At 41.1% G+C, this 26,508-nt stretch overlaps 1 protein-coding gene across 2 annotated transcripts in view; it reads right to left on the bottom strand.

The window, feature by feature from the left end:
- Window positions 1-26,508, bottom strand: part of ADAMTS12 (ADAM metallopeptidase with thrombospondin type 1 motif 12) — a 163,703-nt gene that overhangs the window by 91,608 nt on the left and 45,587 nt on the right. For both annotated transcript variants that reach the window (XM_040580500.1, XM_040580499.1), the window contains exon 3: window positions 10,617-10,791. In XM_040580500.1, the coding sequence (XP_040436434.1) occupies window positions 10,617-10,791 (175 nt within the window). The remainder of the gene's footprint in view (window positions 1-10,616; window positions 10,792-26,508) is intronic.

Raw genomic sequence — 26,508 nt, 5'->3', positions numbered from 1 at the left:
CAGACACATACTGCTTTTAAAGTTTTCTATTCTTAGAAACAGGTCCTGATAATAACATTTTCCAGCTTCATGACATTTTCAAAGATGACCGTGGAGGTTCTCCAGCTCCAACTCAGCACCCAAGACTTAATTTTGCCTGACTAAGCCCCTGAAGAAGCACCCCCATGCGCAGCTGCTGGAACAGCAGAGCAGGAAGATTTCATCACCCAGCTACTCCATCCTGCAACTGGGGAGAGCTAATGAAGGCGTCTGGAAACTGGTAGTAGGAGCAAGGGAAGGAACAGCGCAAATGACACTGAGACATCTCAAGGGAGGCAGCCAACAGTGTCTTTGCATGTCAGAGTTTAAGGACTCCTGCCACCAGGCACCTTGCATAAGCAGTCCTGTTAGGATAACACCATCTTGGGGTCACCGGTGCCATTACCAGCTCCTCACGAGTACCACTGCACGGCCTAAAGGATGTTTCCAGTTTTAGCCAGAGTTTTGAGCGTGATTTTTCCCTTTGATTCCAGTTTCCTATCAGAGACTGGTTGTCAGGGGCATTATAACTTGTTGGCTGTTATGATCCCATTAATTCACTTTCATTTTTGTCATGCATAGGGTGGAGATTCACCAGTAACATGGGCTATAATTACCTGGACTCAGTGGTTCGCTGCCTACATAAAACTATGCCAGAATCCTTCACAGACAGGAGACAGGGGGGCTCCCACACTAAAATGCCAAGAAGTTTGAAAGTGTTTGCTTAGAGGTGGGTTTGAGCTTTGAAATTTGCACTCCTGTAGAAACAGAATCAAACAGAACCCTGACAACACACTCAGCCTCTGTTATTTTCTAAATGATAATCTCAGTTTTCATTTGCAGAAAGTCCCTGGCTCCTCTTCTCCCCAGGTAGCCTTGCAATTATGAAGGTATGTAAAAGCATGTGACTAGGAAGAGAAAAATGCAGATGTGTTTGCCTGAAAGAAACATCCAGTTCACACACATCATAAAACAGTATGATTAATTATAGCTTAAGGAGAGAAAAATATCCTAAAAATGGATGATGGATAAACCCAGGTTACATCCACCAGCAGGGGAAGGGGCTGTTCAGTAATCCGTTCCCCAGTGTTAAATCTCTGCTTGGACAGCTTTCAGCTGCCTGCCAACGTTACCAGTCTAGGTTTTGCAGGAAACTCCCTTCTTTTATTGCCCCCTTCTTTCCTGTTACCTCCCCAGCGGGTGAAATTTCATCCCCCTCATCAACTTCCATTTCCTCTGAGGAAGACCTGACTGATAGAAGTACCTTAACAATGGGCAATGGATGCAACTGGCACACCAAAAAGAAAATGCCATAAAAAAAAATGTGGTTCAGTGAACATTCTATCTGGAGAATGTCAGGCAAATAATACAGAAAATGTCAGAAATTATCCGTTGTTAAAACTGCAGGACCTGAAAGGAGACTTTCATCCAAATCCAAACCTTCACAGAGCCGAGGGGAGTCCGGACTGGGGCTCAACAGACAACAGTGCAGATCAGAGAGGGAGGAACTCAATTCAGCTTTGTTTAGAGCTCAGGCACGCAAAAAAATTGCTGCTAATTCTAACTGCAGCAGAATGGAAGACTCAGACTGAAGCTGTGTTTTAATTGTTTAAAAAGTATTCAAAATACAAAAAACTATCTCTCTGCAGCTTCAACTCAAACACTGCTTGCAGCTGAACAAAATATTAGACAAGACCTTTTAAAAATGAGTACAAATCAGAGACAGCATGAATTTACAGCTTTTTTTTTTTTAAAAAAAAAAAGAGAAATTAATAAAGAACATCACAGCTTTGGACTTCCTATTTTGCACAAGCATTAGATTTTAGGCAATGTTTTTTGAGACTGACTAGAATGGTTTAGAAGAAACTTTCTTTAATTTAGCAGTCTAATTTAGGTGCACAAAGACTTCATCATTAATTCTTTAAAAAGGACAGGAATACACAGATTTTCCAGCTAAGCCACCTGATTACATGCTGAAGTAAGTTTAAGTTGAATATCCGGAAGAGAAGAAAAGCATAAAGTATAGAAAAGATCATAAAGCATAAAAAAGAACATGGATTTTTTTTTTTGATTGCATATAGAAACCTGGACATGCAACAAATGGTTCCACAAAGAAGTGCAGCATTTAAGAGCATCAGCTAAAATAATTTGCTACACCTTTTAGTACAGCAATCTTCTAGCCACCTTTTTTGCATAGATGTCTATGCCTACTTCTGTTGGACAATTCCTTTCCCTAGAAAAAATATGTGTAATTCCATACGATCTTGAAGAGAACAGTGTCCCTCCAGTCTGTTACTTACATACAGTTTTTCCAGGACAGTTCAGAAATAGAAGTATTATTTGCAAAGATACCCTGCAACATGTAATCTTTACATGAGCCCCATGAAACTGAGCAACAAACCTCACCCTACTTTGCCTTCCACAACAAATCAAATCCAGCTAGCTAGTCCAGTAGGTCACTAAATCTGTCTTGAGGCAGATCCTTGTTTTCAGCGACCGAATGCAAACACGGTTCAGACATGAAGACCTGTATCTGAAATGACAGACTGGACTCCAAAAAATGCCCTTTGCAGACTGCTGTCTAGTGAAATTGCATCTGCTACTACTCAATATTGCCAGAAATTCGTTATGAGAGCGGTGCCCACAACCACCCATCACTTGAGTTGAAAACTCTATCATACACTCGGTGATAACAAGGAGTGCAGAATAGGACCTGTGCATCCCAGGACGTGCTGCCGAGTCATTGTGTGTGGTGTGTGTTAACCCCAGACACAACCCTACTTCTCCCTAAAAAATGGAGAGCTTACAGTTCTGTAGAAGATGACCTTGTAACAACCCCCTAAGTTACACAGTTTCTCTTGTTCCCAACTAATCATAAAGCTAAAATCTATGCTGGGAGGAGTATTATGATCTCCTTTTAAGTCAAATTCATCCAGAGGAGCCTCTCCAAGTACACAAAATGCATCCAAGTTCAAGCAGCTGCTAGAACATGAAGAATGCCAGCCCCAAGCAAGGAGTGGAAAAGCTGCAAGGAAACTGTTTCACGCAGAAAAGCTGTGCTCAGACACCTGCTTAAAGTGGGTCACATATGACAGGAGGCTGCCAGAGGCTGATCAGGGACACGCAGACTTCAGAGAAACTAACTGTGAACAGTGCGCCCGTATTGGTGCAGTAGCCCCACAGCACAAGTCCAGCACTTCTTAGGAGAATCAGAAATCTGTGATCTGCCCAGAAATAATAAGGTAATTGTAGTTTCTTTTTAGAAAGTTCATAGAGAGTTCAGTATGACTGAGAAATCTGGCACTAACCAGACTGAAGGCTGAACAGCTTTGCCAATACTACCCATTAACGGGTCAAGTGTTCTGAGCAAATTTTCAAACTCCTGCAACAAAAATGTTTCCTAAATGCAGCTTAGCTTTCTGAGTTTTCTATTTCAACCGTGGAAATAAGGTTTGCAATTGTTCAAGGCTAGTGTTGTCCTACGAAAGGAAAAAGGATAGCATGTGACATGTCACAGTTTAATTTTAAAGCTTGCTATTGCTCTCTGAATCAATACTGCTGCAATTTAACATTCACATTACCAAAGCATTTGTTTACGCAGTCAATGGCAATACTAAAAAAACACAACAGTATCATGCACAGTTTGATAAGGAAAGCACTAGGCACAGAGCAAGAGCAGAATATATTCCTGTCTGACAGCACATGGCTAGCAATGCTGAACTAAATTCAGTCTGGCTCCAGACTGATACTCCTTAGTCTGATGAGTGGTTAAGCAAACTGTTTCGATGAAAACATGGTAGACACCACAGTCTACCCTTTGAACTACAGCAAAGCAAGTGCAGTAAGCAAGCATGGTGTAGCAAACACCGTTTCTTTCCAGCTGTGTGGGAACACAGAAAGACTCTACTGAAACACAGTGAGGCAGATTTTCCCCTCCTTATAGATTTCGCTTATATTATTTGGAAAATGGCCTGTCACAGAACTTTACAATTTGTTCAGTCATGGAGTGAGGAAGCATATCACATTTCTGATGTCTTTTGGAGGCAACAAGTGACTATTATCACATTAAAATAACAATGTCCTGTTTCTACATTTTTCTCCCTTACCTCCTGCACCACACAAGCACTTACGGAAAGCACCTTATTTCAGTTAGTAGGATCTGGTGAAACACTGATGGTTAAATTCCAGCAGAAGAGAGAAGCAGCTGGGAAAACAATCAGGGACTGCGAAAGCAGGTGCCAGAGCTCTGCCAGCACTGAGCTTTCTCTGGCGCCTGTTCAGCACAGACTTTGGATCCACTTGGAGAGAGTTCTGGTTTTGATTCAGCACTCATTTAACCGGAGAGGAAGAATTGCACAGAATACAGTACTTCATTCCTTTCTCTTCTACCTGTATTTCTCCTGCCTATAATGACAGCCTAGGCAGCTCCCAAGGACAACTCAACCCAAAAGTCAAAGATATCACCTCAGAATAGGATGAATCAGCCTTTGACAATGACTGTTCTACTTCACTAACTTTATAAAAGAAGCTAGCTTGTAACACAACTAGCTTAAACTCAACTATTTAATTGCTAGGCTACTCAAGTTAACAGATAAGAACCTCATCTTGTGTCCTTAAAACCTGAACTTCAAGTAATAGTAAACATATCTATTAAACATCTCTATGCTAATGAAACCTAGAATTCTTTTTTATTGCTTAGCAAAGCTACATATTTGCGCTGCTCATTTGTTAGTATGAACAGGATTTTTGACAGCAAAGTGAAATGAGCACAAAAGTCTTTTCGTGTGTCAGATGTTAGAAACAAAAAGTTCAAGGATTCGTATCTCGCCCACACAGAATCTAGAGGTTTTAGAAACAGAAGATGACTCTTCCTTTTTTCTGGAGAATGAAAGCACAAGACAGTGAAAAAAAAGTCGACCTTATCTCTGATTAGCTTCTAACGAACTCCAGAGAGCAACTGAAAAAAAGAAGTCTTCCTGAAACCTCAAAAGAAAGTTAGAATCTTCTGCTTTCACTTCATGATCTTGTTGCGGGGTGGGGAGTGGGGGGTGGGGTGGGAAATCTCTTTACACCAGTTAGCAGTAATTGTTTCATCCACTGCTAGAACTTGTTTTCATGACACCGTTTCCCAGGTACCCCACCCCAGAAACCCTAAGTCTCCTGCTGTTTGCATAAGTAGGTGTCTACTGATTTCAGCTCAATGCAAACTGTTCCAGAGATGACAGATACTCCATATACTCCTGCAAACTGTTTGTTTTGTTGTTTCTGCTTTAAATTAGAGGACATTCATCACAAGCATCTTTTAAACAAGTCAGTAGAAGCTGTTTGTAGAAAGCAGAAGGCTGCAGGGAGAAAGATGCTTTCACCTCTACATTGTATTACTCTTATTTACTACAATTTGACATGTGAATTTACCAGCCTATCTCTGTTTTGGAGAAGCTAAGCAAATTAATCTGAATAGTAATTGATATGGTTAAATGCAGGATAAACAAATACTGGAAAAATGTCAGCATCATTCTTTAAAAGATATGGAAGCTACACAGCATGTACCAGTGATTCTGCCAGCAAGCAAGGCTGCTTACATTGGCCACAATGTTCTTCCAAAAAAAAAAAGATAGGCTGTCCTTTGAGAATAAAACAGTGTCCTGGACTTTTTTTCCTTCCCCCTTCCCAGTGGTTAAACAAAGGACTTCACTGTCAAAAGCCAACAGTAACACTTTATACTGTACATTTGTAGACTGAAAAATTGAAGAGAATCCTTTGGCAGTATGATTCAGTAAAACCCTGCACTCAGACATAACCCTTAGGAAGAACAGCAGGTAACTATTGTTACCTAACAGCATCCTAGTCACCTGACAAATGATCTGTGCCACCAAGCCATCATTCAAAAGACTTAAAAAACAGTTTTGCACATATGATGTTGCTCTGCTCCTTCAGCTCCCCTCACCCCTCTATGCATTTCACAGAGCACCCAGTCTGTCTCCTCCCTCCCACCCCAGCCTTAGTCCACCATAGCTCCATGCAAAATTGCTCCAAATGCAAAATTTTCAGTTATAAGATTTATAACTCCTCTGCAGATAAGGCCCCTGTACAACCCAAACAAATCCTAACATCTGTGCAGAACTCATCTATCAAATCTTTTCAATGCCAAAATGAGGGTAAAGCATGTGATAACTTCTATACACCTAAAGTTCCAATGAAGTATTCTCAGAGATCCATTTTAATACCCAAAACCTTTCCTTCCTGTTATATATTACAGCCTACTGCAGTAATCCCTGGGCTGAGTCTGAACAAACTCAATTACCCTCCTTCTAAACAACAGCAACGTGACCACATCACCAGACCAAGAAAAATAAGTCCATCTGTTTGAATCCTATCAATCCGCTCTGCAGCACAATGTCAGGAAGGGTTCTATTTCATCCCAGCATTTTCTGTCACCAACTTCACAGAACTTCTCCACTTTGCAGCTTACAAACCAACCAATACCTTGTGACGGACTGCATGAAAACAAACAGAAAAAAATTGGAGGAGATCTTTTCTTTTACTGTAGAAGGGAGGATAATTCCTTCTTTCTTGCATTTTATCTTGGAGCACTGTCAAGTTTTTAAGATAACCTATTTAGAAAAACAAACCAAATCCCCACATCCTCAGTTTCCTCTCCTACAGCCATAAATTATTATAGAAGTTATTTATAAAGCTCAGGGCCACTTTTCATTTCTCATTTTTGCTTCTGACACAGATTTCAAAGGACACAGTATGACAGCAGCTTGCAATGTACAGTATCATAATGCTACTTTCAAGATTAGGACTCAGTTTTGCAAGCAGCTAAGTCACCTGGCAGCTGCCTAAGCAGCAGTGGAAGTGTACATCACAAACCTAAGTTTTAATTTACATTATTTATCACAATGACTTTTCTGCAAGTATCTGAAACAATTGAAGATACTGCAAATTGTAAACTAATTAATATAATGATTGCAAGAGCTGCTAGAGTAATGTAACTGATGCTGAAGAATTACTGTATATAGATAAGACAGACCACAAGCAGGCTGGAACCTGGAAATTCCTGTGGCTGTTGCCACAGTAAAAGTTGTGAACATGCTGCACAGGGCTTCTTCCAAGAGGTGACAGTCCTTGCATTTATTCAAAAAAAGCTTTATAGAGACTGCACAGGAAGTCAGCATCCTCCTCTTATTCCTTCCCACACTAATTCCTCTATTTTTATTTTGCCTATAAAACTAGTTTTTATATTCCTTGCCTGACAGACAGGTTAGTTCTGACTAAAAGATCACTATTATCACCACACACCTTTGTGCACTGACTTGGAGAGGTTGTTAACCTCTCCAAGCACAAATCAGCACTACATTTTAACCTGGGCACACAAAGGTCTAACAAAGGCACACAAAGACACTAAGCATAGGTTTCAGAAATTACTCAATTGCCTTAGCTTAAGTTTAAAAAACAAACAGAATCAGAGCTCAAATAAACAAAAGAAGACGCTCTGTATGATGAATCTCAGCCCACAATATTAAAATACTTGATTCTGAAAACCAGTTCCTACAACAGATAAGGCAGGCCACTCTTCATCAGTTAAGCCCGAGCCCAGTGGCGACAAAGCTAGCGCTGGGAGTAGAGAAAGGTCATGATGTTTAATCTATAAAATAGAATTAATTTCTACAATTAAATGTTTACTGTAAATGGAAATTGTTTTGCTTTAAAGTGATCCCAAAAGGCATTACTCTCAGCCATCTGTGATACCATGTGGGTGTACCAGACTTCTGGCATCAAACTTAACATCAAGGAGTGCTTGAAGTCTTAGAAGGGGGGAAGAGTCAACTTACCAGTTGTAAAATTTATTTATTTACCAAGTATTCCCCAAAGCCTATGTAATGAATATAAGTAGCACAGAAAGCAAGAATTTACTCACTTTCCTTTTTTGTTCTGTATTTCACTTCTAAAAAGCAACTGGTCTGGCAATGCATAGTGTAAACAGTAGACGACACCGACCTCCTCCTTTTTTCTGCATTTGAAGAACTGGCTACAACAGATGTGATATCACAAAATGTAACAAATTCTTCTATGAAGACAGGCTGACAGAGTCGGGGTTGTTCAGCCTGGAGAAGAGAAGGCTCCATGGAGACCTTCTAGCAGCCTTCCAGTACCTAAAGGGGCCTACAAGAAAACTGGAGAGGGACTTTTTACAAGGGCACGTAGTGAGGGGACAAGGGGGAATGGCTTTAAACTGGAAGAGGGTAGATTTAGATTAGATACTAGGAAGCAATTCTTTACTGTGAGGGTGGTGAGGCACTGGAACAGGCTGCCCAGAGAAGCTGTGGATGCCCCATCCCTGGCAATGTTCAAGGCCAGGCTGGATGGGGCTCTGAGCAACCTGGTCTGGTGGAAGGTGTCCCTGTCCATGGCAGGGGGGTTGGAACTAGATGATCTTTAAGGTCCTTCCAACCCAAACTATTCTATGATTCCATGAAATTAAAAGTTATGGCCTTTAGAGGAACCAATGATTGGTATATGGTGTTACACAAAGGGAAAAATGTAATGAGAGAAATTTCCACACACCCCATGACCATTTTCACACTGATTACTTAACTTTCATGACAGTCAAGCAGATCACAGCTTGACTGAAAGCAGACATTACCTCTAAAGGCCGACTGAGTCAGTTAAACACAGAAACCTAAATTACAGGCTATCACTTTGTCTGCTCCTAAGACACTCCCTTTGTTAGCCTGGAATATCATGAACATACTACCACCAGAAACAGTTCTGTCACAATAGAATGAATAACGTATCGTCGAATCGTAGGATGGTTTGGGTTGGAAGGGACCTTAAAGATAACCTGCTTCCCACCCTCCTTCCATGGGCAGGAACACCTTCCACCAGACTGGAAATTTAAATTGAGCAGCCTATTCAAGCAGACTTTCCTAGTCTAAGTGACAAAATCTCAGGGATGCTACGCTTGATTTTTTCCAGCATCCAGATACAGCCAGTCTTTTTCCATCTCATTCTGCAGGACTTTGAAGGAAGACACAAGTGGTAAAAAGTGAGAGGTAGAAAGAAAATAGCAGGCTACTCAAACCAAATGCACAGCATGATCCCTGGTATCTACAATCTCTTCTCCACACTTAAAATTACTGCTTACAGATGTTATTTCATCCATAAAACAAACCTGGAAGACAGTATGCAAGAACAAATTCCCCATTTTTCACAGGCAAATCTAAACGAATGCCTCTCATTTATCTCAGCAGTCATCAGAAGAAACAGAAAATTACTGAGCTATTTTACATTTAAGTCAAAATAGACTTTAGATGTTCATGACTTTTCAACTTCAGGCTTATTTGCCTGGCAAGTAGATACACTTTTATTTGATGAAAAATAATAAGGAATAGCATTCATATTAATCCTTACTGCTTCCCCTTATGCTCAGCTTCCTGGTATAACAGATGATTTAATAGCTCCCCTCAAGCAATCAGCCTCCTTGTTTCCCCCAGCTAGCATTTCACACTGCTCTTGGCCAGCAAGCAAGAAGTGCAAAGCAGATCTATAAGCAGAAATATAGTGGGATTGGTTGTTGTTTACTCCTTTAATTTATCGGTTCATATTACACAGCAGTAAATCAGCAGCAGTCATGACTGGTGATTAAAAATTCCTATGTTTCTCCTTGTTTTCCACCCCTGGATAAGAACCAACTACTCTTTAACCGTTAACCCATGAAGGACAGAAACACACCCCTGTGTATTCTGCAGCTCTACTTGTATGTAACTTGGGCTTTACGCCATTTAGGTTACTATTCATTCTCCCTAACAATACTGCACCTTTTCTGAAGTTTAGTGCAAATCCAGCTTGAAGGTCTCACACATCAGAGAACCAATGCAGGATCTGGTAATTTTTGGTATGAAGTCAATCAAGTAAGTGATTTTACTAATTAAAGGAACTTGTTTCGTAATTATGAGATGCCAAATATCCTCTAGTTACATTTGTCCTTTCCAGGATAGCATATTAGCTTGTTTTTCCATAAGACATGATGCTGAGTATTTACTGCACCAATATGTAAGTGATCTTTACTTACACTTCTACAAAAAAACACCTTGCTGTTCATGCCCTGCACTCCACTTTCAGAATAACAAAATAAAAGTATTTACATATCCTGGTAACTATCACAGTGACTCTAGAAATCCTAAATTTAAACCATGGATTAGAGAGGGGATATTTTACATTGAGGATAGTATTTGCATAGAGTGAGAACATTTGATCAAAAATAATAACTGCAATTCTCATCATCCCAGAACTACTCAAGAATTCAAGTCAAATTCACTGAATAGTTCTGGTTGGAGAAAAAATGAGGGCTGGAAAGGGTCAATGGTGTAAAAGACATATTCCAGCAGTCACAAGGAGGACTTAAGTTTTCAGAAAGGAACCCAGAAAGGTGGCTTCCAAGGTGTTTTGACTGATGCGCTCTCATTTTGCATAATCTCTGTTTACAGAATTTTAAAAAGTCTGGCAGAAGGAAAGGCACGCACCACTGGAAAACAAAAGCTGCTTAAAAAGATGCAGAAAGCAAACAGGCAGAAATACAGCAATATTTGTACCATTCAATCCACATGCTTGTTCTTTTTCCATTGGGATCGCCCGTCGTCTTCTTAAAGCATTTTGAAGGATATTTGCCCCATAGATAATATGGGGATGGGGTGTTCCCTCCTTCTGTGGATGCTTTTTAATGGGCTCAATGAAGTAATCCCCATGGGGCAGATGGAAATATCCGGTCTGAAAATAAGCACAAAGGAGTTAAATCTCTACTGTCCAGTACTGCAGGTCAAAAATAAAATATACTCTTTTCACACCACCATCTCTGAGTTTTTCGCATAAACCACTCATTACACTGTGGAAACATGGAAACAACGGGATTTCAGCATTTATTTTACTGCATATATCAAGGTTGCTTTGTACCTCACGAAGGCATAACACTCCTAAGGAGAACTGGAAAAATACCTTCTTTCCTAATAACCCGAAATCCTGTACTGAGGCAGAGGATCCCATATTTGTACAAAGCCACTGAAAGGTCAAAACTTAATTTGTCAAACGTGATGCACCAGAAGGAGCTGTGTCTTGTTCTGCCAGTGTTTTGCATCCATTTCCCAGAGAACAAGCTGAATAGATGATGTTTTGTAAGTGCAAAGCACAATTCTGCTGCCAGCTGCAACTCCACAGTCAGATTACACAACCTATCAGATGAGCTGGACTATGTGGTCCACGCAACTGAAGACTACAAACCCCTCTGGCCCCCAGGCTTCCAACAGAAGAAATAAGTAGCTTTTCATTAATTATAGCATGCTATTGTGATCACACAACAGACCTGCCTAACAAAGGCTGCAACAATTCTCACCAACCTCCAAGCTCTGACTGAACTACAGGGCCTTCAATATCCACCTGGACTACAAAGGATTAGTTTACACCTTCCTCTGCTGTGATCCAAGGCATGTGTAACCAGACATGGCCTTGGTCCCTTGTATCTCAGCATTTTTGCCGAGACTGCTAACACTGCAAAACTTTCATTACATAGCCCTTCCACTTCAACATGCACAGAGCAGAACTAAACCTAAAGCAAAGGATCTACCCACACTGGGGATGTGACAGGAGGTGGAGGTATCTCACTCTTACGGCTTCATTCCCTCTCTGCTTTTTTTGCTGTGGTCACTGCAGCCTTTTGAACTTGTTCTGGGATAGGGAAAAACGCAGCAACACTGTTCCTACAGCTGCTGTATTCAAACTTACACGGGCAGAAAAACATAAAAACTCTTTTGAAATGCTCCAAGGTCTTACAGTTTCCCTTGCCAGTTGGGAAAGCCAGTATGAGGGTAAGGACAACAGGGAAATCATATCTGTGGAGGAAAAGCATTAAAAAAGAACCATGGGCTCTATGTACTAGTAGCCTGAGGGCAGCTCAGTGAGATCTCCACACAACATGCTTCAAAGCCCGCTCTACCTCCTGCCTCTACTCTGACTGCCACAGGCCCAATACACCCCCACAGCAAATGTGTACAAATACATAACTGTGACTGTAATTTCACAGAGTTTACCCTAAACTTAAGAGCAGAAACTTGCCTTGCATTTCTCCAGTGCAAGTCAAAGTTTAAAAGCCAGAGGTTGGCCTTTGGCTTGAAGTCTTGGTGAAGTCCTGAACCATGAAGTTCACAGGTTCAGGACTCAAACCCATATATGCTTGCTCACCTGGGATTACAGTTACTGCCTGTATGGCTTTTTTTTTATTTTTAAGAAAGAAGACAACTTCTGATTCTTAAACATGAAACCCAGAAATGCTCAGGCTTCTTTCTAAATTACAGATCAAGGCTAGTTTTGATAGAGAAGCTGAGACACACTATAAAAGCAATAAATCCCATGTTCAGATCTGATAAAGATGTCAGGCAAGCATCGATCTACACAGCAGGAATGGCTATACAGAGGCTAGACTAGGAAATCAGTAGATGTGGCTTTCCTCCTGCTGCTCAAGTACTCAAAGCACCAACGCAAATCTTCGCCCATCCCTTTTCATTCCACAGGATTCGATCCTCCCTGGATACTCAGAAAGTCTGGAATATTTGACATTCTTTTCCTGTTGTGTTTTTTTAACGCAGTTGCAACCAGGAAGATCTAACCATCTTCACTGCAGACCCTGATTTTATAGGGCAGGCTGATTAATCATGGGACTACTGTGTCAAAACTGCACCTGTAAGAAGAAAGGGCAGGCAGTTGTATAAAAAAGAAAGCATATTAGTAGCGACCTCATTTCCCAAGCTCCCCCAGCAATGCTTGCACATTAAAATTCAGCTCTCCATCCAAGCTGCAGGGAGCAGGAGAAGAAACAAAAAATCACTGTACTTCATACAGCACACACTAACACAGATAGCAGTAAAGGTTGTTCAATGAGCCGGCAAACACTGGCTTCTACAGAACCTGGCTTCAGACATTGCCGCCCCCCTTTTTTTTTAACTATTGCTTCTTTAACATTATCACTTTTCATTATGGAGCATCTGTTTTCACAGTCTTACAGCTTTTTACTATAACAGCTCTGTCCCAAGCCATCCCTGTCCCCACAGAGCCACAACACCCCCAACCAGCTGGCATTCTGCAGACACCACCTGTTAAGCTCAGCAGTACTGCTGTACCATTCCACGCACCCACAGCAGAAATCTTGCCAGTCTTCCTCTAGATCTGGGATGAAACTAGGAGTTATCCCTCCTGTACTCTGCAATAGCTGCTTGTCCACACGAGTTTGTACAGTGTTCTTGTCACTGTTGTTGCAGTGCTCTCAAGGAGTATGTGTGGCTACTTGACTCGTACCTACTGCATGCGTTTCCTTCTCGACACCAATAAATCAATGAATATACACAGAAACACGGTTAGCTGCGTGCCCTTCTTCGTGTTGTAATTACTACCCTCCTGCTTGTCTCCTCTTTGTTACCTGAGGCAAGGTCCAAGAGAAGCTTCCTGCATTTCACGCAGAAAAAGGGCAAATTTTTACTGTCCCTTAATTTCTGAAAGAGGCTACAGCTGTGTGTCAGATCGCCCCTGAAGAAAGCTACCTCAGGCACACATAACTTCTACCTGATAACTTAACATTTGTTCTTTAAAATGCGTTGGTAACAGCCAGTAATTCTGTATTTGTTGACTACAGATTGCTGAATCTTGGGCAGATAAAGGCTGCTCCCACACCCGGCAACAAACTAAAGTCAGTGTGGCGCATCAAAAAGTCTGAGGGCCTGTTTTGCCAAGGAGACACTAAGACTTTGCAGAGTGTTATCAACTCACAGTTCAACTTGTCACAGCAGCTCCTGACACCTTGGGACTATAAGAAAATCTCTACTTCGCAAAAAGCTCCTAAGCCCGTAGAGCAGCAAAACTAAGCTGGAGCTAAAACTGCTGCCAGCTCAGAATAAGAAAAGAACCCTAGGTGTATTTTCAGGTTATGCACAGCTCTTCACGGCTGACGTGGCAATACCGCTGGGCATACCCACACAGCCATTTCGGGCAATCACAGAATGCAACAGTGCACCCCCACAAACAACTGATGGGATAACATTGAAATACATGAACCAGCTTTGTCACCAAAAAGACCTCAGCTGTACCTGCCGGCCCACTGACGGGGTGTTGCTGAACCACAGATGCAGCTTGTTGCAGTTTCTCTGGTTTTAGCTCTGACCTTACAATGAGCAATGAAAAACACTTTTAACCTCAGCCTAAAAAGCGGCTCTTGGGACAGAAGGATATTTCCTTCTCTCCTTTTGCTTCTTACAGGGCTTCAAAGTACCGTCATCATGAATTGAAGTCTATGAGCCATTAGGCCAATGTTCTGCATCAAACCCTTGGTTAAACCAACAAAGCGTTTGGGAGCAAGGTATCCTTGCCTCTTTCTCATCCCCATCTAATCGTTCCTGCCGTCAGATTATGGTCATGAGTCTCTCCACAGCACAGTGTGAGGAGGGAGGGAGGAGGAGCAAGGATACATTGAGTCTGTACTGCCTCTAAACAAACTGCGACATGAACCCTGCATCTTGATTTAATTTATGGAACAGACCCGACGTTCGCCATGAGACTGAATGCACTACATTCAGCACCTGGGAATTCTCACCGAAAAACCTAAAGTTATAAATCACCACTGTTGTGCACAAATTCCTTCTGTTTTCTGTCAGTCTACAGACTAAAGCCCAGTTCTACTTGCACTATCTAAAAAATCTGCAAAGAAAAGGTTGGAGTGACATCATGTTCCTGTTCTTACACAAAAGAACCAGCCGAACACACAATTTTCCAAGTACTACACTTCCGTATAAGGTGATGGATGCAAGTTGTAACAAATACAACAATTTGCTCCAAAAGTCTCATGGATCCTAAAGTCTAGTTGTGATGGAATTTGTTTAAACAAAACTGCCTTCTCTGTCTGCAACAAATCCCCAATAAAGCAAGATATCGATAAGCAATCTTTCCTTTCACTTGAACTTTGTGCTCCTGCAGTAACGTGGTACAGAAATGTTTTGTCTTGTGTTTTCTGAAGTACCATAAACCAAAGCAAACTTAGGGAGGCTCAGGAACCATAGACCTTTCTGCACAGGTGTATTACACCCGTGACTGCAAAAGTAATTGAAAAGCGATACAAAAAATCTGCACTACTCTATATCCTCTAGAAATCTGTAAAACTTTATCACATGCCCCACTTTTATTACCTGCAAATGGCTGCACTGTGTGCCTACACTTACCGGAGATTCAGAAGAAGACATAACATTTAGCTTATGTAAAAAAGTTCCAGTTCTGGAACCTGCACCAATACTTTCCCCTAATTCTAGTCCCAGATAATTTTTCGATGTCTAAAACCATCTGCCAGTCCCACTTGTGCACTACAACAAGAAGCCAATCACCTCGAGGAGAAAAGTTCTTCTCATGGCTATTCCCAGAAGTAAACTATTCTATTTTTGACGGATTGGCTGTCTGGTAGAGACCATGATTTTCATTCCTGTCCAGAATCATAAAGAAGAGCACGCACAAGTTATACTCTTAAGTTACAAACTTAAAAAAATCCATTGATTACATGCTCTATTAGTTGGAAGCATAAAGGCCCTATACAATAGCAACAGTGAACAAAATTATCATGGTTTTAATTCTGAGAAATACAGTTCTCTCAGAAATAGTCCATTATTGTAAAAAGAGAAGTATGTCATATTCCAAATACTTACCTACTTGGGGAAATTATATTTTTTTATTAATTCAATTTCCTACTCTGCCTTCTAGAGGAATGTGTTAAAAAGCTACCTGTGTACATTTATGGGTAAAGCCAATTAAGGTAATCAGACTGGGAAATGCACGGTGCCTGCCAGTGCTGCTTGGGATGAAGTGACTGTAAAAGTCTGCTTCCAGCCTGCAGAAGCGCTTTCCAACAGCTTCCAGAGACTTCCAGCACTTACTGAACTCATTCTTTGCACTTGCACTTTCATCCTGCACAGGCTACACGCCAAGAAATGAAATGCTGAGACCAACTGGAAGAAAACACCACCAATCTTCACGTTAAACTTACTTCAAAGGACTCGGAACTGGCAAAATTCCCTTTGCTGATGAAGTACTACTGCAGTTTTGCTCTTTATGTCTGTTCTTTTGTGACTCACAAATATAATAGCAAGAATTTTTCATCAGATTTCAAGCTATGTATACATACAGTATATGCTTTTTTTTTAGCGGTTTGTAGCATCATCTGCTTTTACATGGCCTCAGAACACACAAAGGGGTGCCGTTATGAAAGAGTCATCAGAAAAAAACCCAACTTAGGCTCATTACAGAGTTTAGTTTTCACCACAGAAAAAATTACTGCAGCCAAGTTTCCTTCATTTAAACTTCTTTATTAAAAGCTACCATGTAAAATAGTAATAGAAATGCACAGAAAATAGGGGGTGGAGCGTGAGTGTGGAGTGTGGGAGGGGATGTATGGGGCAGGGGGGGAGGGCAGAGTGTGTGTTTGGTTCTTTCCCTGAATGCCTATAGGGGAAAATATAAAACTCTGCCACAGTTTTTTCCTAATTGTTGTTCTTTCCTCCTTCAAATCCTTCCCCCTTCAACCCCGAATTCTGACATGTTTTGGTGAAAAATGTTTCCCAGACCGTATTTGGAGGTGCTGCTACATTATTTAATGAGATTTTTAGTTCAAGTACCTCACTATTTCGACACAAACAGCTTCCTGGACACGTCGCATCTCCCACACTGTATGTCACTTGCCAGGAGGACATGGTGATCCTGGGACGCTTCTGACAAGGTTTTCAACAAACTTTTTTGATTTTCAGTAGAAATCTGCGTTTCCCAGTGGAAAGCAGATATTTTTCCCATATTTCTTTCAGTCAGAAGTTCAGGGGTCTTGTGAAAATACATTTTCTGGCAGAATTTTTTGAATCAACTCCATATGGGAAGCTGAAGCCGACTCCTGTGGGAAGGGAGCAGCTTTAGCCTTGGCTAAAGTTTTGCAATTGCAATGTTATCCAAGACAGGAGGGGCTGGAATTAGTGGGTGTATGTCAGGAGAAAAAGGGAGGGGAAAACCCAACAATTTACAGTCTAAAGTTATATAACTGAGTATATTGACAATAATGCCAAAAAATAACATCTGTAGTGAGAACAGTGTGTAACTCATTGAAAGCAGGCAGCAGTATTTCTGACAATAGGGCAGTGATGGGACTCTGAAAACACAGCACGTTTTTAGAAGCAATGTGAAATAAAAACGAGACAGCAAAATGCTGCTTTTACCTTTAAATACCTTGCTTCAGTTGCTTATTACAACTGTAATGCCTGGTAAGAGAAATTCAGTTTAAATAAAAGAATTTTCTAATTAAAGAAAAATATGTGCCATAAGAAACATGCATTACCAGAGAACTTCAGCTGCAAATAATCAAAACTGAAGTAAATAATCTGTAAATATTATACATGCTAAGTTTATTTTCTTTTTTCAGCTTACCACTTAATTGCTTTCTGTATGTCATTTCTTCTCCCAAGGATCTTTCTCTTTGAGCCATCACCTGTTCCTATCTCAGCCAGAACACAAACCCAGTATCATGAGCATCCAGATGAGATTTTCACTCAAGTCCTCAGCTAGAGCTGCAAAAAATGGAACTGCCATGCCATTGCTCAGGCAGAAACAGGAGGCTGATTATTTTTCAGGTACTAAGAAATTTGATAAAAGACTACTATGAATATTGCCCACAGAAGAGGGCAACACCCTAGCTCTTACAGGGTTCTACAGGGAAAAAACTGATGCTTTCAGCAGGATTCGGTGAAAAAAAAGTGCTACAACACTGGAACACAGCCTTATAGCTTAACAAAGCTTTGGTCCAAAATTAAAATAGCTTATTTTTAAGATGACAAGATAAGTAAAAGAACAGGACACTGTATCACAAGATTTTAATTTGTCACACTTGCTACTTCACGTATTTTAAAAGCTGCCAGAAAACTGGCCAGAGGCGTCAAAGAGGTGTCAAAAATGTGCAGAGTTGGGCCCTGCACACTGTGGGCTCAGAAAGTTCAGACACAAAGGAGAGAGGGGGCAGGGGAAACACAGCAAAGCCAAATTTACAGCAAGGTGGACTTTTGTGGAAGAAAATAAGGTAACAGAGGAGGACGAAGTGTCTGGTATCCTCCAGTTCTCAGTTCTTAACGGTCAGACATCAGTCCTGGATATTTCAGAGATAAGGGTCTTTCTGACTGTGGACATAGCCTCAGCAAAGCAGAAAAGTTTCTATGGTCGTGTCAACCAGCCACCATTCAACTACTTACAATACATGATCACTCAGCCGAGAGACCTGGCAGAGAATCATTAGTCCAGGTTATGGCATCAGCTTGCTGGTGACCACACTCAACTTCATTTCTTCTTTTCACTGCACTTGAGCAGGACAGATTCATTGCTCTTCCCACAGTTTAATGGACATGGGGGCTTGGATGAAGGTTATCTAGGATATGTTTTAAGAAGCTAAGGCATTAAAATTCCACCCTTTATAAAGATAGACAAGAGAAGCAAACAATCCAAATCCTGTGTTCACTTGCTCCTCTGCTGTGCTGCAGAACCAGTTCATTAATACTGTTAGCTACAAATAATTCCTACGGACCTCCAATTCACTGTGAGCTTTGCATCTCTGTTACAGAGTCTGAAGTACCCTGGCTACATTCATTTATACTCGAGGAAATTCCCTGTGAAATTAATATTCCGTAAGGAGTTGAGCACGCTCACATAAAAAAATACAACTTGGAACACATAATTTTAAAAGACATCTTTGTTTATATGTCAGGTCATAGCGTCCTCCCACTGTCAATCTTTATTGCCCACCCTAAAAATTTTATTACTTCTTCCAGTTATTTGCTGGTGATCCTTAGAAGAAACAGTCCAGGTATCTTATTCATACATTCACTTGTGGATGCCCTGTTGGCTGCAGATATATATTTGCATTGTAGAAATATCCCATCTTACTACTTTTCTTATGATAGAAGATCCACAAGTGAGAGATGGTAACTATGCGGCTGTGAAGCTGTTTAGAACCTTGTTAGTCTCTGTACAGCCTTCTGCTTTGAACTCTCCAGCAGTTCACAATGAACACGAAGCTGTGTTCTCACACCTTTTACATCTCTAACCATCACAGTGCCCAGCAGCAGTCACGTCATGTTGTCCAGTTGTCAGCCTTCCAGCTTCCTTCCACATTCTCATTTTCTACTTTTTGATTTGTGTCCCATTTGATCTGCTTAAGCCAGAACTATTCTCCTTTGCAGCATCCGAAACTCGGGCACAACATTAAATTCCAACCGGGTAAAAATTTATTGTCCATTAGAGGAGATTCAGTAAATAGCCATTTTTATGCTCTTAAAATACAGCAAAGATGGCATTTATTAAATCTTACACAACTTCCAGTGCTGTTTATATTAAGCTGAAACAAGCCTGTGTTTGCCACAGGCTGAGCATCCAGCAGGGAGACTGCATGGCACAGCTGACTTAATTCATTAACTCAAACACAGCTTGAACCCTTATTCTATTTAGCAGTGCGATTTCCACATTGCAGCTGAGGGACAGACCTCCAAGGGATCTCTGAAGCCCAGAGCATTCCTGAGATCTAGGACTCCTTTTATCAACATTTCCTTGGGGCTCGGTTGCCAACAAGCCTGTTGTGTCTTTGGAGAAGAAAACATTGCAGTCCTTTGGGCTACCTGGTTTTCGCAAAGCCAGTAAGGTGACACCCCACCACGACAGGCTGTGTGGACATTGCCTAGTCCATGCTCCAAGCCCATCCACAGGGCAAGTAACATCACTCCTGAGGATAATGCACACCCAGAAGATTTTCCTCTTGCAAAAGTCAGCTAGATCACACAGGTCACTCCATCAAGCAAGGAGTATGAAAAAGTAACCAATACAGCCTCAGGCTCTACTTCAGGGTGAATCTAATAGCAAATTAATTCTAAACTAAAAACCAATAAGCTTTGCTATCCAGCCTGAAGGTCACTCTGAGTGAACAGTAACACAATATTTTTCTGAGTCTTTGGTCCTTCCTCTTATCCATGCTTTCTCCCTCCCCCTCCTCCCCTGTCTTGTACTAGAAGTTTTCATTGCAACTAGTGGTAGGGAAGAAAAAAAAAAAAAAAAAAAAAAAAAAAATGTTCTTCCAATCTCCAGGTGCAAGACAGAGGCTTACTTTGACTATAGTCACAAGAGGGTGAGACTAAACTAGCAAGTTTTGATTTCATTTGGGATCCAAAAACAACTTGGCAAGCCTCACTATTCTGAGACATAACAAAAAAGTTCACCCAATTCCTCCAAAAGTTACCTCTACTTTGGAAGAGTAGAAAGGAGCAACAGCTGTTACTGGAAAAGACTCTTGGAACATCTAATTCATATCTTCCTAATTAAAATTGTTCAGAAAGCACTGTATCCAGGGGGCTTACATTGTATAAATAGTGTTTTTTTCACCTAATTACTATCAGAACAGCCAGTCATGAAAATGAACACAATAAAAACGGTTTGTACTACTCAGCATTTTAAATCCCCTCTGAGACTTTTGATAGCAGCATGAGAAGTTCTGAAGCTTTGATTTGGAAGCCAGTAAACTTTTACAGTTTGCAAAGCAGATCAAGTCTGATGATTTAAAACTACGTAACACCTAACAGTAAAGATTTAAACACCGGATTGGTAAGAGGTTCCTTGCCTAAACTGTGCTTTCTATTAATAATAAAAACACAAACAAGAGGATCTACAGAGTGGACATGATCTCTAATCCTGGAGACAGAAAGCACCCTGGCTGTTTTTGGCTTCCTGCTCACTTATATTCTAAAACTAATTTCAAGCTAGTGAGCGTGACAATGTTAATACTGCAGATCTCAAACTTTATTAGAAAATAACTAAATGCAAATATTTGATCAAATGACAAGTGGCATTGTTTCTATTGACAAGTATTGTTTGTACTACTGTGATCCACAGGCACCCTAGTCAACAGTCAAGAAAAGCAGAGATACAAATGATGACAGCTGCCACAACGTGTGCAGATAGATGGAAGAAAGCACAATTATCCCATTTTCCAGCAGATGAAAGCCTGGCAGGAGCTTTACTTTCCTCAAGAGCAGAGCAAGGGAAAGTCAGAGCCCAAATTCATCCAGTTCACAGAGATTATTTTGCTTGAAGAAACAGAAGTTTATGAGGAAAACCTAATCAGACTGACTACCCTGACCCACCTGCTGATGCTCTTCTCCTAGCTTCATTCCATCCAGCCCAAAAGCAAGCAGAGATGTCAAAAGCAGACGGCATATTTTAGGTCTGCAGTTGTGATAGTAGGTGTGCCGGGGGAGAAGGCTTCTGCCTCTCTTTTCCTTCAAACTCATGAAGCCTCTGGCTGTGCAGCACAGATGAAACTCCTGAATGAATTTCAGCATGCCTAGGAAGGGTCATGCCACCACTTATCATGAAAGCACGACATCAAGGTGGCCTAAAAGGCAGCCCATACTGATGCCCTCAGTCTCTTCTTCACTTACCATTTATGATTCCTATGCCTTTCTAAAAGGTGACTTGCCCACACCAAAGGATAGCCTCAGGGCAGCACTGTAACATGGAGCTTCAGCCCAGTGCCCACAGAAGGAATCATGGCTTCTGCTCAACAACTGCAGCTTTTTCCATGGGTGGTAGGAGAAAGCAGATGCTCTGTTTGCTCCCCACAGCCTTGCAACAGGCTGTGAGCCATGCTCAAGCTGCAGCTTGCTGTGTTATCACTAGGGAGGAATGAAGGGGGAGGAGCTTATCAAATCTAAATAGTTTACAAAACAGGAAAATGCAGTCCCCTGTTGAGGGCAGCTGTGGCCCATCAAAATATCAGTGTCGAGTGAGTGACACACCAGACCGAAAAGGCTATTTTGCATCACAACCAGTAGCTGTGTTGAAAAAGGACTGAGAGTAAGAAACAGGATGTAGAAGGGAGAAGAAATGAAATAAAATGATGAGAACAAGGTTCAAACGGAGTCCCAGAACCTGGAGGACAAAGTGCAGTCTCTAACACACAGCTGATGCTCAGCACGTGGCAGCCTGGGAACCAGCACTGTGGTAAACTGGCAATCATAACAGAGGTGCTAAACCCCTGTCGGCCTGAGGCAGATCATTCCTCTGACTTCCCTTGTTACTTCTGTCCATCTGAGAAAGAACGAAGTGATTTTACGACTGCATCTGGCACACTATCATAAATGTTTTTGCAAATCTAGTAATACAAGTCCCAGTTCCCATGCATACCAAATATGAAAGGTGATCAGATTCAGCATTGGGTTCAGGTCTGTTTAAAAGCATAAAGCACTTAAATTAGGTCTGACCTTGATTTAAATCCCCCCTTGAAGCTTGAATTCTCACTGAAACCTGTTTCCATTGATATGACAGGTACAGCACACACACTGATATATCACCAAAATTACCAGCACATGCAAGATACCACAGCTTGCAGGCAGAAAATTAACAACTCTCAGAGGTGCAGAGAGATGACCTATACTTGAAATTCAGGTTGTGAAAAAAAAAAAAAAAAAAAAAAAAAACAACCCAACAAACAAACTACAACAACAAAAAAACCAAAAACCCAAAAAACACACACACAAAACAACCACAAAAGCCTGCAAGACAAACAAACACTCCTCAATCTACTCACAGTCAAGTTTCAGCTCAAAACCTGGCAGGACACATTTTCGGTAAGAACATCAAGAACAGTAACTGAGTAAACTACTTACACTAAGACTAGCATCACATCTCTGCTAATTCCAAGGCCTACGCCACTAGGAGCTTGATCTGATGAAATGCCAACTACCTCCTCTAAGTTGCCGAATACTTCAAGGTCCTCCTGAAGCTGGTGGGAAATCAGCAAGTTCAATGCTCTCCAAAGCAAGGCCCTCTATAACAAGCACCTGAAAAGGCTGGAAAAGACACAGCATGGGGAACCAGCAAGAAGCACAGAGAAACTGGAGAGTTTCTGCCTGTTATCTATCTGCCCTATCACAAGAGGTAGGGAGCTTCAGAAGAAGCTGACAGGCAACAAAGCATTTTTTTCACCCAAGACATATTGAAGCTGAAGGAGCATTTGCCACAGAAAATTGCAAATCGGAAATGGCTTAGAGAGATACCAGAAGTGGCTGGATAAATCCATGTAGTGAAGACTAGTCCCATATTTTTCAATAGAAAAATACTACCTATGCCTCAGAAACAGACAGCATGTCAAAGAGATATCCCTGTCTTCCAGCCCGGTTCTTAAACCTCTCCCCAGGAATCTGCTGTTGACCATTATTTCCTTCTGAAAGTCAGTGACGTACTCAGCGCCAAGGGTCTGGCAAATTAACACCCTCCACCAACACAGAAATCACAGTCTGCTGCTTTGGTCCTGTATTTGCACGAGCTTTTTCAGTAGAAATTGAGGCTTTCTCGACTGCTTTTGCAGCCCTAGGGACTTGTTCCTATTGTGGCTTTCACACTCCAGGTTGCCATTTTCTTTTAGCCATAACATGAGCCCAAGATGCCGTTCAGGGACTTGTGCACTTCTTTCCCTTTAGACTGGTCCTTCTTGTCCCAGACCGGCTATGGGGCAGGCTGGACTCCTGGGCTGACCTTGTACTGCCACAGGTCTTGACTCCTCATGCCATCAGCAACCACTTCCTTTCAGAAGTGCCCCCTTTCCAAAGTGCTCTTGGGGATACACTTTTGTCTCCTTGCAAGAAGAAAATGTTTTAGTTGTACAGATCACCCATGGAGATCAAAAGGATAGATTTCAGTCTAAAAATTAATTTTGATTCATTTTGTGTTTTTATTTTTAAGTGGTTTGATACGCATGTGTTTATGTCTTTTGCAGAATATTTCTGTAAAAAAGTTTTGTCTGTTCAAAAAGCTATTGTTTTTATTTGAAACTGACAGAAGAGTTAGACTTTCAATCAAAATAATTCTTTGACTGCAAAGAGATTTATTTTTCTATTTTGTAAATACAACACCGTTTGGAACAAAGGTGTTTCATTTCGACTTGTCTAAAAGCAGCAGTCAGCCTTTTAGGTTTGAATGCGGTGTCCTATAGCACAAAAAAAGACAATACAGAGAAGAACTGGGCTCTTTATCGGGGTGGGGTTGGGGGGGGGGGGGGGGCGGGGAATGCAGTAAAACATTCTTTTGAACCAGGCAAATGAGGAAAAGTATTTTGCTATAGAAAAAGGACTAATTTTCTTTCTGTTAAAGCTCTGCTGTCACCTCTTCTTTTGCTGACAGGATGCTATTTTGTCTTTAAAAATGGCACATTCTGAAATTCTCATAATGTGCTTTTTAGGTACTAAGCATCTTCAGCTCCTACTCAGCATGATTCTTGCTAGTCTATGAACACTGAAAATTCAAAAACTTGGTAACAATGGAAAGAAATAGAAGAGAATGAAGACTAGATCACATGCAGTCCTGACAGAACTCCAATGGACTTAAGAGTTCTTTAAAAGCTATATTTGACAAAAAAGCTTCTAAATAAGCTTTTGTGTGGGAGAGGACTGTTTAGAAAAAAAATTTAGGAAAGACTGTATCGTTGATAATTCACAATTCACCACTCACAAAGGTGAACTTATAAAAATAGTACATACAATAAGCAATTTATTCTGCTCTTACTATTAGCCAGAGATGTACAGCTAAATATCAGAATTTTACTGCACAAAACTTTACAGCTGAGGGATGATACTACGGCTTTTTGAGAGAGAATTTTACCAGGCTTTTCATACAGCATGATGTCAGATCATGACAGAGGCGTCAGTAATGGAAATGGTATCATTGAAAAACAATGTTTTTCCACTAGCCAAGCAAAAGCTATTTTTGCTCCTCCCCTAAACAATTCAGGCAAGATTTCTTCAAGCTGATGTGTTTCTTTGTCAGTGCTACATCTTTTTTCCCTCCTCCCTCTGAAATGAAAACCAGAAAACAAACACTGAACCAAATACATCCTTGGCTCAACCCCACTGATTTATTAGCAGCAGGAATGGATGTGACAGCCTACATTACAACAAACTATGTGCAGAATCCGAAGGCGACGAATAATTCTCTCTAGGCTTAGATGCAAAACACATGCACTGTTCCCATGCCTTCTCTTGCCACTTCAGAATGTACTTGACCTTCCTCTATGCTCAGTATTCAACACGTGGCAGCACTTACAGATCCCCAACACACATTTTGTAAAAGGAGATTTTCAAAGCAGGTTCTGCCAGAGCTGAGCTGGAAATACAAAAGGTGCTTTAGTGGAACTGGCTGTTAAAATACACTTTCAGCAGGCTTCCCTCCCCAGCACTGTGGGCTGTTTTTCAGGAGCTATACCACTCCTAGTCCAGGATGCACATTCTCCTTCCACAGCCTGGCTCTCCCCCCAAGAAATGCTTGTTGTTTGGTAGAACATATCTGGATTCCACCTGATTTTCTTCAAAACACCAAGACTTGCATGTGCCTTGTTACAGCTTCAACAGGTGTGCCCAGATGCTGCTAAAATGACAACAGCTGCCCTTCCACTGTGACTGCCCATCCAGTGTCCAGCTACCTTCCTCCTTAGGCTCTAGAATTCTCTGTGACGTTTCTGCCCAAACTGTCCGAAACCCTGTGTTTAGTTTCTTTAATCTGTAATCTGATGTACCCCGTGTAATCTGATCTGATTAATTTGGCACAGTCTTTGATCGCCTTTAACTGAGAAGCATTTGAGAATATTAAAAGGTAAGAGCCATGCACAGTTACAGAACAAGCTCGTTTTATCTTCAGTCTGCTTAGTTCTCAAGACAGTCTCTTCAGAAGTTTTTTTTTTCCATTGTTCAAGTCTCAGCAATCATTTTCTGAGGCTCCAGGGAAGCTGTTGGGATTTGCTTGTCTGGTGTCCCTAAACAATAATTCTGCTAATTCAGGAAGACTGTAACACAGCTGCACAAATGAAACATTAGCTGTAGCTCCAGCATCGGAAACCATGTCCAGCTCTCAACCACAGCCGTATGAAGTGCAGAAAGCAAGCAAATGAAGGATAAGCAAAGGATGCACCTAAACACAGAATAAAATCAAGCCTACATGAAACACAGGCATTACAACAAAGACCTCAGTCGCATCCCTGCAATTACAGAGAAGAAGGTTTGAGCAATTGTGAACTAGAATTGCTAGACTAGAACTGAGAAGAGAACTCTTAGCACAGGAATTTTTAATTAATCCTTGACTTGCAACAAACCAGCTGACTTTTGTCTCATTCTATTGGCAATGCATAAACAAAAATAAGTTAGTTTAACCAAATCTGCAGTCCTCCAGATGGGACACTTGTTAAAAATATATATTAGCCTTTTTCAAATGGTAGATAGTTTTCCTCTACAACTCTAAATCCTTTAGAAATATCATACTCTACCTTGCTGCAAGCATGTGTGCCTGTGTATGAGAAAAAGCAGTTCAGAGCATATGAGCTCAATTCATTGATCACCGGCCATGGATCCT

Source organism: Falco naumanni, chromosome Z, assembly GCF_017639655.2.
Source record: "Falco naumanni isolate bFalNau1 chromosome Z, bFalNau1.pat, whole genome shotgun sequence".
In the NCBI taxonomy this organism is placed as follows: Eukaryota; Metazoa; Chordata; class Aves; order Falconiformes; family Falconidae; genus Falco; species Falco naumanni.
The sequence above is the reverse complement of the archived record's forward strand: the minus strand, read 5'-3'. Positions and strand labels throughout refer to the sequence as shown.